Below are 13,630 nucleotides of genomic sequence, written 5' to 3' on the forward strand. Positions count from 1 at the left end.
CCACATCCGAAGAACAAGGACTAGAATCTAAAAACGAATATGAAAAGCTGAGCGTACTGTCATCGGCGAATCAATTTAGTGGGTTAGAAGTTTCAGACAAAAGATCATTTATAAAAATGAGGAAGAGCGTCGGAGACAAAACGGAGCCCTGGGGCACACCAGCTTTTATTTTGTGAATATCAGATTTGAACCCGTCCAATACTACTTGAATTGAAAGGTCCGAAAGGTAATTTCTAACCCAACGAAGAAGGGATTCATCAATACCAAATGCACGCATTTTCGATAAGAGAGCTTGATGCTAAACTCTATCAAATGCTTTTGAAATATCAAGTGCAATAATCTTACTTTCTCCAAAACGATGTAAAGATTTGTTCCACTGTTCGGTGAGATAAACCATGAGATCACCAGTGGACCTATTGCAACGAAAGCCATACTGCCGGGCATTAAGAAGCTTTCGTTCTTCAAGATATTTCTTAAGCTGAAAATTGATCAGCGTTTCCATGACCTTGGAAAGAAGGGATGTAAGTGCAATTGGACGATAGTTGGATAGTGAGGAGGATTCGCCTTTTTTAGGGACAGGCTGGACAAATGCAGTTTCCCATCCACTCGGAAAGAGACCTGTAGAATAGGACAGATGGAAAAGCTTACGCATTGGTTTTGCCAGCGTTGAAGAACACCTCTTCAGAACAATAGCGGGGATACTATCCGGGCCAGCGGATTTGTGAATGTCAAGATTTTTAAGTACTCTAGTAACTGAACAAGTGCGAAAGAAGATTCGTCCCATAAAATCGTTAACGCATTCAAGTACAGGCGGAGTCATGTCACTCACTGGCAGCATCGAATTAACAGCAAACTATGCTGCAAGCATATTTGGCTTTATCAATCGAGCTTACATAGGGAGTGTCATTGGAAACAAGCGTTGGAACCGACGAAGACGTAGTGTTACGCAGATTTTTTACAAATGACCAGACATTTTTACTACCATTGGGACATTGTAGTATTTTTTGCCGTAATTTCTGGTCATGCACAAATTTAATGCGTCGTATATGTCCTTTACAGGTCTTTCTAGCTTGTTTGAACTTATTCCGGTTTTCTTCAGTTGGGTTGGCTTTGTAATTCCGGAAACTTAGATTTTTGATCCTAATAACCTCTTTACAGCTCGAATCAAACCATGAGTTTTTTTTTTGTTGGGTTTTATAGATTTTACCCTATTCGGGATAAAATTTCTCAATCCTCAAAGAATTTAGTTTGTTATCATATCTGTACTGGAATCCACGTCATCACGAGGAAACATAGTGAAGAATGTTTCAAAATGATTGGTGTCAATATAATTGACATTGCATTACATTGTACTGTTTCTTTTTGTTACAGTTATCTTAACGGATCTTGTCGCATTCAGCCGCTGCCATGTTTTTTTCTGATAGGATCTCTTACAACCTCTCAGGAAGTGCTGCCTGCATCAAGTATTGAAAACCAGTGCAAATATTGTCTCTCCTCATCAGATATACCTACTGCCTCTGAAGTGATAGGTTTTCATACGGCTACGACAGCCGGTGCCTGGTAAGGATTTTGCACCAATTTATCTGCAAAATATAGTTGGAAGTGCAATCTCAGCATAGTTTGCTCAATCTTCAAAAAGGGAGACCCTCTGCGCCAACTAAATTCTCCCGAACATCCTTTCTGCCGTATTATGTGAACGTCTGAACCCGTTCGTCAACAACCTGATAGCTTCATACCAGAAAAGTCCACTATTGACCATAAATATTCACATTAGGGCAGATCTTGGAAAAACGAATGAACTTCTAATCGATACCCACCATCTATTCATCAATTTCAAGACTGTTTTTAAAAGCATTTAAAGAGAAGAACTTTACAGAGCAATGTGTAGTCCCTGTCAAACTTGTCCATTTGAGCACGCTGCTCCATAAAGGTCGGAAATATTTCACCGATGCTTTTGATGTCAAAAAGGGTTGCACACAAGACGATTCACTGTCATGCGACTTCTTGAACATCGTTTTGGAAAGAATTATGCTAAACACAATCAATCTTCCAATGGTCCATTCAGTTACTCGGATACGCCGAGGATATTGGACAGGTTCAGCCAGCATAAGGGAATTCATTTGCAGTCAACTTCATTGTTTGAACGTAAATTTTGATTAAGGCGACTAGTTAGTTTTCCAAGTAGTGTCATGAATTTCAAATTCAGAACTTTACTTCACAAACCTCTACTTTAAGTTCATAGTACAAAAAGTACCATACCAACAAAATTAATGTCTACAACACACTCCTCAGGCAAGCTACAAGTGCACCACGATTTGTATTTTGTATTGTAAAGAAATATTAGTTATTTCTTTTCCAAATCGACAAGGAACCCTTTTACAAAAAGCATTAAATAAAGTTGTGCAGAAAATAAATAAATCATAGAGTACTTACATAAGTTCAGCTTTCAGTTGAATAAAAAAACATGATCAGCGGTCATTTTGATAAAAGTAGACTTGACTTAATAGTTAGGGAGCTTTTTCTTGACTAACTTTTCCGTCAACTTTCCATTAAAGTTGACTTAATTGGAAGGTCATTTTTTGGCAGCTGGCCAATCAGATACTAAACACTTGCCTTACCTACTTTCAAGTTGCTGAACCTGCCCGTTGACAAAATTGGAAGTTAAAAGCAAGACCAAGTATATGCTGTCATCCTTGAACGACGACGTGTTAAACAAAACGTCACCATGGAAAACTATAACTTTGAGGTAGTTAAGAACTTTGTCTACCTGGGTACCGCTATAAATGTAGACAACGACACCAGTACTGATATCAAACGAAGAATAACTATTGCGAATCGCTGATTCTTTAGACTTAAAAGGCACTTGAGTAGTAAAGTCCTCTCAGTATCTAAAAGACGCTCACCATCCCGGTTCTTATTTATTGAACTGAAGCTGGGACCTTGCCAAGGCAACATGGGAATAGGATATTTCGTAAGGTTTTTAATGGTTTTATTGAGCCATTTAACTGGGCTAAGTGTGTCCTACTTTATTACGGACAGGCAATTTAACCTAACCCAACCTAGATGCCCGGGTCATGTAGAGCGATGGACCTTCGAGCTCGGGAAGTCTTCGAATTCAATTCCGAGGGACGGTGCAGTAGAGAAAGAAAGCGAGGGAGAGGACCCCAACCAACTTGACGAGCTGAACTGCATTGCATGTTGAATGAGGTCTATAGCGCCTCCTATCCAAGAGTCCAATTAGTTATGGTGTAAAATTGGTAAACTTCATCGCTAATTATGTTATCCAGTGGAAACCGTAACCACTTTAATATATAATAAAAGTTTTTAATTTTACTTTAGAATTTTGAAAATATATTTTAACTTTTTTTACAAATTAGGTACATATTAAAACTACAAGTCCTGAATTATTTGATTACAAATCTTTTTCAAAGCTTCAATAGAAGGTCCACTTAAGTTAGTTATGTCTTCCCCACAGTCACATGCTTTCGCTATAGCTGGATCTATTGGAAGTGATCCCAGAAATTTTACATCCATTTCTTTGCACATAGCAACTGCACCGCCTGTTTTAGCAGGGAATATTTCAGATGAATTCCCACAATGTCCACAAACGAATGAACTCATATTCTCCACGACTCCCAAAACAGGAATGTTTTGTTTCTTGCAAAAAGATATTTCCTTACGAACATCCAAAAGTGACACTTCCTGAGGAGTAGTGACTATCAGAGCCTTAAGCGATGCTTTGTCATCCTTCAAATAACTAACAACAGATAAATGTTCATCGGAAGTTCCAGGCGGAGTGTCTAACAGTAGTAAGTCAAGATTGCCCCAGTCCACTTCACTCAAAAACTGTCGAATCATTCCGTTCTTTTTCGGTCCACGCCATATAATAGCATCGTCTGTAGATCCCAGAAGAAAACCAATCGACATTAGGCATATATTGTCTTCAACACTTACAGGCGACCACCCGGAACCAGACTGATGGACATTCTCGTTTTCCACTCCGAGAATACGAGGCTGTGATGGACCACATATGTCTATGTCCAAAACTCCGAAATTCTGATTGGGATATGTTTTGCCAAGGAAGCGTGACAGAAGCATTACTACCGAACTCTTTCCAACACCACCTTTTCCGGACAGTATCAAAAGCTTCTTTTTCACATCTTGTAAGCGTTCTGCAACAAGGGCTTTGCCAGGATCTTCTTTTTTACTGTTTGGGTCACTGCAAATTTTCTGATTAGGGCAACCCTGACAAGCGTTGCTGAAGCCAGCGTTTGAACTTTCAACACCAGGACAATTTTCCGGTTCCTCAATCATATTCCGTGTTGTAAAATTTGAGTTATATTTATTTAAAATAGCAAAACCAAATACTTATTGTTTTTATCAGTTTAGAATGATAATAATGAGTAATGTCACGCAAGTCAAAACTCAATTGTTAAGATAAAAAACTTCGGCTGTCATTTCGGTCTTATGCCTAAAATACTATAGGGTATTCCAATAAGAGATTTTATGCTCATGACACTTGACAAATAATTAATACATCAACACTAAAAATTGAACAATAAATGCTTCAACAATGCAGTGTTGCAAAAGAATACAATTGGTATTCGAGATCTTGTTATTCACAATTTTTACGTTTTCCTTGGAATTCACTAAGCTATCGATTACTATTGTTAATTTCATAAATTAATAAACATCCATTGATTTGTCTTAAGAAATACATTTATTTTTTTAAATATCAAAAACCTCATGGGAAATCCCTACACTCATTGGCATACTATATATGGACCAACATTTTCATTGCCATACCAAAGCCCGCTTAAAAGTGACTCCACCCTTTAGCTATTCTCATAATTAATTTTAAAACCTAATCTTTTGCTTCTTGACATCAACAACCTTTTATCACAGATAATTTAACTTCCCAAAAGACTTTTTATGAGTTAATACAATTTTGTACTACTTAAGTAAAATATTTACATGAAGACGATATTTTCTTAGGAAAAAATTGCAGCTCGCCTTGGTTTTACCGGACCTGGCCAACCTTCCAGTATTTCTCATTTCTTATTAGTTACTCGTCAAAAGTATTAGTTTCCTTTGGTTATAACGCCCATTAATATACTAGATATTGACTACATATAAAATCTATAGTACGATCATCTTGAGACTATGGGGGACGACACATAGTGGCAACGAAAAATTAGGTCGTACAGTTCTCTTACTTGGCTTTTGTATTCAAAGCTTTCAACTCTGCATTGTAGCAACGCCGGGCGTAAAAGATAACTGCGCCATGATAATACTAAAGATTTTATATACCAAACCGACAATTAAATCTCATCGCGAGTTTCAGTTTTTCGATTTTTCTACTTCATCTTTTGTATACAAAACTTCTAAGGCCACCTTATGGTTACAGTAAACGTTAGAAATAACCTTCTTTTTTATGATCATTCTAAATAATTTATATACAGAACTGTCAGTAGCAAACTTCACTTTGATTTCATCAATTTCTTAAAGTATTGTACACAGCTGCGCTAAAAAATCGTGTTTTTGTTTCATAGTGAACGTTATTGAAATGTCCAAATTTTGTGGATTGATAAATTGCTCGACTCATTTTTTCAACCCCAATTTTGACAGAGTGCTGAGCTGTTGTATTTGAAAGGGGAATGATTGGGGTTGAATTTCCTCAAAAACTTTTTGTACATAAATACAAATACATATAAAATTATTTTTAAAATATTAAAACCTTATACTACGTTTCCACCGAGCACTAAACCGAGATTTAGCTAGATTTGTCACAAATCTCCTTGAAATCTCACTGATTTACAATAGAAATTTTAATCTCCTCAAATGAAGATTTCAAATAAAACTCATTGAAATCTACTTGGAAGCATTAGTTTGTCAAATCAAACAAACTTTTGTTTCGGAGAATAATTGTTGAACCGACCCATTTAAACGCCAATTTTGTTTATTGACAGATGGAAATGTCAAAAAAAAACTATCTGCCTCACCATATGATTCAAATTGAAAACAATAAACAATGAACAACTCAAAAACGAAAACGAAAGTAATCAAAAACGAAATAAAATGTAAGTATACAAAAATAATAAATACATAGGTACAATAATAAAATAAAACTAATTACGATTGGTTGTTATGACAACGTCAAATTAATCTCCTTTTCTTTGGTGGAAACACCTCATGATTTATTTTAAATCATTTGCCTTAAATCTCGGATTATTTTTTGGTGGAAACGTACTATTATAGGCTTTTCACACCAAACCCAAAACCGGGTTTTCGGCAAAAAGATTTCGAAAACCCGAAATTTTTTCACACCGAACAATTACACGTTTTCATTTGACATTTAAATTTATTTAACACCTGCTGTCAAATTTTGTATTGATGAACAAAACATTTCAGAATGAGCCGCAGAACTTTCGTTATACTCTGCAATGAACTAAAAGGATCTGAAAATGCAAGATAAAAACTCTAGCCTTATGTAGGTACTTATCAAGTTGATTTTCAGGAAGGTAAAGATCCATACGAGCTCCAAAAAAACGAGATCCCGTCATTGAGTAGTATAACAAACGTTTCGATACGAACATACAAAAAACTCCCAGTATATCACCACCCACCGTCTCGGATGCGGATAAAATGAAAATATCCAAGTACTTCCTTTCACACAGTGAAGATGTTCTATATGGTATTTATTCTCTTAAGATTCTATTTTTTGAAAATTCTTGATGTGCACGCATTCTCCTACGGATTTTTCTTTGCCATCGACACGCTTGCGTCGATAATCCTTTCCTGCGCTGTGATAGAGCAACATATCAGTGCAGACAAGGCCGTAACACTAGCTTGTCTCGAAGAAGAGTTTCAACTGAAGTTCTGGGGACGGGTGGAATGGGCGCACGATATGAACCAACAAGAACTACAAGCCCGCTAAGAAGCTAATTGTGTAGAAATTATACGATCAAATCAATAAAAAAACAAAACTGTTACAACAAAAATTAATTCTATTTAAAACATTTTCTTTATTCTTTCAAACTCAATCCAAAATACTGCTTATGACTATTGCTTCTGTTGGCCAAATGTGCCTTCAGAATCGCCATGTATTGTGGCCGTCCGAGCAGCTTATAGGTGGGGTTGAGAAGATTCTGAACGATTTCATGTAGGTCCTTATGGCCGGAGCTGAAAAGGTCAATTCCTAGTTCCAGATTCGTATCAAAATCACACTCCAACAGATATTTCCTTTCATACTTATTCTCCTCCACAAATGAACTTATCACCTTTCTCATATCTCCTAAACCCTTGTGATTGAAAGAAGTTACCGGAAAGTCTTTCTCCAGGTAGTAAGCGAAAGCGTCGAACATATTTGTGGCGACGAGTTGTATGACGCATCCCTTGGAAACGTTATTACGAACTATGAGCAAGTCTTCCTGGCCCTTCGGGTCGTCAAGCCAGTAGCCATAGTGAATTCCTGTTCCTCGCTTAACAAAGAGCGTTTGAAACTCTGAAAGAACCGCCGGTGCCACAAATAGTCACCGGGCCTCTTATTCTCGACGTTGGAAAATTTCCCATATTCTGCAAATAAAAAACAAAAAGTAGTAATTCTTACCACGACCAAATTTATTTCAAAATGAAACATTTGTTTTGACTACGGCCATCACCTGTTTTGTTTACATTAATTTGAGCGCTGAATGTTTCGAAAGGTTTGTTTGTTTAGTTCAACTTTAAATTGCAACTAGTTTTCGAGAGGTTTAATATAAAACTTGTGGCTTACGAAATTTGGGCAAATGCACCGATAGTAATACATTTATCAAAATAAGTTATTTTGTAGAATTCAAATATCTTTTTTGTTTAAAATCAAGTTTCAGTTATTGTTTTAAAATGTATTTTCGGTACAATTTTCTTCTTTCAAAATTTATTTTTCTGTAGATTCAGCGAACTTTTGGAACTTGATTTTTGTATTTTGTTAATTTTGTCATACTTTTAAATATCTTAAGTTTCTTTGAAAAATAAAGATTTTTGAATACAAAACAACAACAGATGGCTCATGAAAATTAGCTATAATGTTTCCACCAAACCTACAAGAGAGTAAGTATAGCTCAAAACGTGTTCAAGACTAAAAGGGTATCGTCTAGCAGTCTATATTTATTAAGTCGATGATTTTCTCTTTCTTGAATATCCAAATCGAAAATTCGACCCTCTTTCAACTCGAAGTTTTGATTCTGCATATAAATAGCCCATTAAGTCTAAATTGAAATCCCACCTCACTTTCCATACATTAGAAAATTTATGACAGATGACATTTCAGAAATCCAAACTGACCTAATTAGCATATGGTCATGGTAGAAGAACAAGAAACAATAACAGAAAAAATCAATCGTGTTGTTTTTGTGTGGAGTGGATTTTTGGGGTGGGCTTATGAAAAGTTTAATGAAATAATTTTAAATTAATGCTGACGCAACACCAATGAGCATTTGTAAATAATCGATGCAATCAAAATCGTTCATTGCAAGATCATAATGAAATGAATATTCCGGACTTCAATTCCCCAAACAAAACCATGACTTCAAAGCCCGTAGGTCTCGTGTCGCCAAACATCAATAAGGTAACTTAAATTAGGATTCATAATAAATAAAATTCCTAATAAAGAATTATTCTAGGCCAATCCTCACTTATCGATTGTCCCATCAGCTCCAGTAATTCCAGTAGGACCCAAGGATGCTCTCCATGAAGTTAAAATTCAGTAAGTTACCACGTTAACTTAAAAATTAACTGCACGTATTACAAAACATTTTCAACCCAAAGAAATGTCGTGGCAACTGTGTCGGTAGCATGTGAGTTAAATCTTCAGGACATCAACTTCAGGACCCGCAATTCGGAGTATAATCCCTCTAGATTCCACGGTGTTGTCATGCGAATGAGAGAACCCCGATGTACAGCCTTGATATTTCGTACGGGAAAAATAATTTGCACAGGAGCACGCAATGAAGCCCAAGCGCATTTAGGAGCTCGTAAATTCGCTAGAATACTCCAAAAACTCGGCTATTGTGTTAAATTTAATGACTTTAAAATGCAAAACATAGTGGCGACCGTAGACTTGCGTTTTCCCATTCGATTGGAAAATCTAAATCAAGTTCATGGTCAATTTAGTTCATATGAACCGGAATTGTTTCCCGGATTGATTTATCGTATGGTCAAACCAAGGATGGTACTACTAATATTTGTAAATGGAAAAATTGTTTTCACAGGGGCAAAGGCAAAAAAAGATATAATGGACTGTCTGGAAATCATTTATCCTATTTTACAAAGTTTTCGTAAGAATTAGATTTATGTACCTAGATTTTAATATTTTTTTTAAGTAAAATATTTCTCATAATTAATTTTTGTTTTATTTTGATGTTCAAATGAATAATGTGTGGAAGGTAGGTACTGAAAAGAATATTCAAACCAAAAAAAATAGACTTTCTCTTTATCATAAGACCATTGAATAATTATTCAATGATCAGACTTAATGAAATTGATTTTACATGGTATTAAGTTCGGGTCTGTTATAGCAAGTTCAAATAAAGAATGACTCGAAAATATGCACACTTATTGGAAGTTGATAATTTTGACACAATTTTATTTAATTGCGTTGTGAATGTCAATATTTTTGAAATTATAAGTTGAATAAATCCGTATCGTGACTTTTGAATTAATTAAGTTGCGGTGATTGGTGTGGTTAATGGAAAAGAACGTTGAACTTGCAAAAGGATATTGTCCCAAATTTGAAGCCTGTACTAATAGGGTCTCTCGGCGCCCTACTCTGTATTTCGTTTCAAAAATCAAAATTTCGGCAAACAAATATTTTGCACTCTATATTTCGAAAATGGAATGAAATTTACTACTTTCGAAATGACAATTGCGAAAGCGGAATTTTCGAATGTCAAAAGCTTGCTAAAACGGAAAATTTTCTTCATTGCTTTCGATCTCCATCCAAAGAGCCACTGAATCCATTTACTTTTACGAAAAGGGGAAAGTTATTTAGTAGTACTTGTTCCGTTTCGAATGTCGAAATTAAATTCGGAACCAAAAACACTTTCGAATAGAATTGACTTTCGAAACGAAATACAGGGGCACTGCTATGTAAGTTGATTCTACTTTTGATTCTTACTTACTTACTTAACATTCTTACTTACTTACTTACCCAACAAACTTCTCCATCTAGCTCGGTCCCTAGCTTGATTCTATTCGAAACTTATTTCAATCGGATGCCGGTTATACCAACTTGTTTTCAAAAAACGAACGAGTATCGAGTTGTTTGACAGTTTTAAAAACAAAACTTAAACATACAATTTTTGGACAAGAATAATATTACAAAAATGGACACCGTTTGAATTTGGTTTAATTTACAAGGAAATTAAAATCTGTACGAGCAAATTGAACGTAGAGGAAAAAGAGATAATTCCAACATAATGGAGCTGCGTGAGAAAAGGTTTGTACATATATGTACATATAAACGGTAGAATATTTGAACGATGCTTAATGAAAAATATATGTACATATGTAAGTATTCTTTTGTTACGAACTATCGTTTTTCTAAAGACGGATTTATGTTCCTTCTTAACACCATATATAAAATTCTGTTCTGATTATCATTAAGTTATCAGCAGCTGGCAAAAGGAGGTTACAAAACCGCTGGAATTGCACAGCAAACCATGTCAAAAATACTTGCCTAATTTTGAATTAGGAACGAGGAAGAGAAACGAAAGTACAAGCGCTATTTTTTGCAAAAATCAAGGATTCCCGATATAATTGGGGTTGTAGATGGAACTCATATTCAACTAATTCGCACGGCTATGAGTGAGCATCTCTTACAATTTGAAAAAAAAAATCGCTCGCAAACACATTTAATGTAGTGTGATTATTTTCGAGAGCTATTCGATTCTCGTTGGTTCGAAAGTAGTCAAATAAATACAAAGTACCAATTTTTCGAATTCGATTAATTTCATTGTCGAATCGAGATACCTAGTAGGGCCCCAGAATGAAGCCCCAAATCTAGAATGAACTTCAAGAAAGTGTCAGAATTATAGGTATGCAAAATAAAAAAAAAAAATAGAATACAAAAGAATATAACATCCACTGGTGGAAGCCTCTACTAGCTTCATCTTATCAGCAATCTAGCCATTTCCACAAACATAGTATCATTTAAATCCTCACCTTCGTCAAAAAAGACTTCAGTTTATCTCATTCCCCTTTTTAATTTTATTGATTTTCTTTACAAACAAACATCTGTGAGGCGCACATTTACAATATACAAAAATTGTATGATAATACTTTTTCAAGTGGCTTTCGCAATACCGATTTTTAATTCATTTGGAAAATTCTATCAACCATAAATGGGTTGATATTGCAATAAGAGTGATGATATACAGCAACAGTAAGCTTTTATATTTCCATTGATAGTACGTTGAGCGCGTAAATTCTAAAGTTGTGAACTCCAAATTGATAGTATATTGAATCTTTTTTTTTATTTCAATAGGTGATATAACGATTAATAACAGGAGTTTAAATCGAATAAAAAAGCAAGTACTAACTAAAGGAATTTAAATTCAGGATGTACTACAGCCTCATCCAACATTTCTATTCAGCCAGTTCTGACCCTAGCTAGTTGCATTGAAGCAATTTGGTTGAAGTCATTCCGTACTTGTGTGCCCCGTATGTTTTTCCTTTCTTTGCTGGTTAAACCGTAGGTAAGGGTTGGATTCGAAGAACACTTGCTTCATATATCTTAGCCGCTGTATAGTCCGTAAAACTCGCGGTTGAATCTTCTTCTCTTTAAGAGTGGTTTGCTTGAAAAAACTATAATTCAATCTAGGACTGGTGCTTGGGAGTCCAACATGTTTTAATTTCAACCAAAACTCTTCTTCTGTACTGCATGTACATCTTATATTTTCTTATCACATCAGGTTTCTAAAATATTCTTCTTAAAAATGGTAGACAATCAAAAACAGAGTTTTGAAGGTGTTTTCCTTAGCAAAAAGTTATATGATTACTTTGCCAAGTACAAATCCTAGTCTTCTAGATACAGTTTAAATTTATTTAGTATCTTACTTAGTTTCTGGAAATTCAATTAGTTGTAAGTCATCATTTTAATCTATCTGAAGTTTTGAGAAATCTTGAATTTAACGGTTTTGTGATTTTGAAAAAAAAACAACTCCAATTTTAACTGTCTGCTTAAATTTTAAAAATCCCAAAAAACTTTCAACTCCGTTGAGCCAATAGAATCATTGCTTGGGATTGGTTTTCTTAGTTTAACATAATATTTTTGAAGAGGTAAGGCTTCCTAATGCTACAGTTAATATGCTGCTTAGGTGGAATTTTTAGCAAGATAATGAGGGCTTTGTGATCATGGAATCTCTATGGTTTTATGACCATCTCAGTCCCCCGATCGAGAATTTACTAGCTGGTCTGAGAAACTCTCACCATGGTTTTCGAACTCTTTGAAACCTTTCAACCTTACATGCAGCTGTTTCTTCTGCAAGCAACCTAGATATCCATGCTAAAATAAAATGTACACCCATCGAAAAAAACCTCCGTGGTTACTACCACCCAGTTCCATCGACACTTCAAAATATCCAAAAAACATAACACCAATTGACACATACACACGACTGTTTTTGGAACTCCTCAGCAAATATCCTGAAAGTAAATGGAATGGAATGGAATTCTCTACACGGACGGCTCCAAGTGTGACGAAGGCTGTGGTTTCGCAGTTGTCAAAAAGCTTGGGGAAATTAAATGAGCTGCAAAAGTGCCAGATTATTTCTCAATCTTTACTTCAGAAGCTCTGGCCATATACAAATCCGTCAAACCAGGAATAGCATCAAATAAAAAAAACGTTATTTTCACAGACAGTTTATCTACCTTACAAACTATCACTAACATTAAATGCCGCACACCTTTGATAAATAATATCCATATTATCACGGAATCAAACAAGGATAAATTAAAAATTATCTGGATTCCTAGTCATACAAACATCCAAGGTAACGACGCTGCTGATAGAAAGGCAAAGGATTTACCCCAACATCGAAACATCTTAACTTAGTCCCACTAAAAAAGACTTAACTAAATATATTAACCAACAATTTCGTAGACAGATCAAAGATAATTGGAGTTCATATATACACCACTATACCAGTTTCAACAAAGATTGCTCACCAATAACTTACCCTTCAGATACCCCAACCAATATGAAGAGATACTTCATCTGACTTCGTCTAGGACACACCTGGTTAACCCACAGCTACAAACTTACAAGAGAACCCCAACCAACATGTCACATTTGCCAAACAAACAAATTACTAACCATTAACCATATTATAACAGAATGTAACACCATTAATTCCATCCCTGACAACAGTACTCGCACAAAGGAATGGTTGAGAGTTGTCAGTCACTAGGCCCTAGTTCTCAAACGGACTGTTGCGCCACCTAATTTTCTTTTTTTTATAACACTATTAATAAAACTTGTAAACAATTAAATAAAAAAAATTTAAGTTTTCTGTTATCAAACTCATCCGCTAAATATATCAAAGACATTTATAACATATTGAAACACCTAAAAGTAGAAAAATTAGTTTGATAT

The 13,630-nt window shown here is 35.3% G+C and overlaps 2 protein-coding genes across 2 annotated transcripts; one reads left to right on the top strand and one right to left on the bottom strand.

The window, feature by feature from the left end:
* Positions 1 to 3,321: 3,321 nt before the first annotated feature.
* LOC129949691 (cytosolic Fe-S cluster assembly factor NUBP1 homolog) lies at positions 3,322 to 4,421 on the bottom strand. Its single transcript, XM_056061287.1, has one exon. It carries the CDS (start codon positions 4,312 to 4,314, stop codon positions 3,391 to 3,393), a length of 924 nt encoding a protein of 307 aa, XP_055917262.1. The 5' UTR covers positions 4,315 to 4,421; the 3' UTR covers positions 3,322 to 3,390.
* A 3,919-nt stretch (positions 4,422 to 8,340) lies between these two features.
* LOC129950040 (TBP-related factor) lies at positions 8,341 to 9,380 on the top strand. The gene is made up of 3 exons (XM_056061815.1): positions 8,341 to 8,605; positions 8,661 to 8,743; positions 8,806 to 9,380. Exons 1-3 carry the CDS (start codon positions 8,525 to 8,527, stop codon positions 9,323 to 9,325), a joined length of 684 nt encoding a protein of 227 aa, XP_055917790.1. The 5' UTR covers positions 8,341 to 8,524; the 3' UTR covers positions 9,326 to 9,380.
* Positions 9,381 to 13,630: the final 4,250 nt, after the last annotated feature.

Source organism: Eupeodes corollae, chromosome 3 (assembly GCF_945859685.1).
Source record: "Eupeodes corollae chromosome 3, idEupCoro1.1, whole genome shotgun sequence".
NCBI lineage: Eukaryota > Metazoa > Arthropoda > Insecta > Diptera > Syrphidae > Eupeodes > Eupeodes corollae.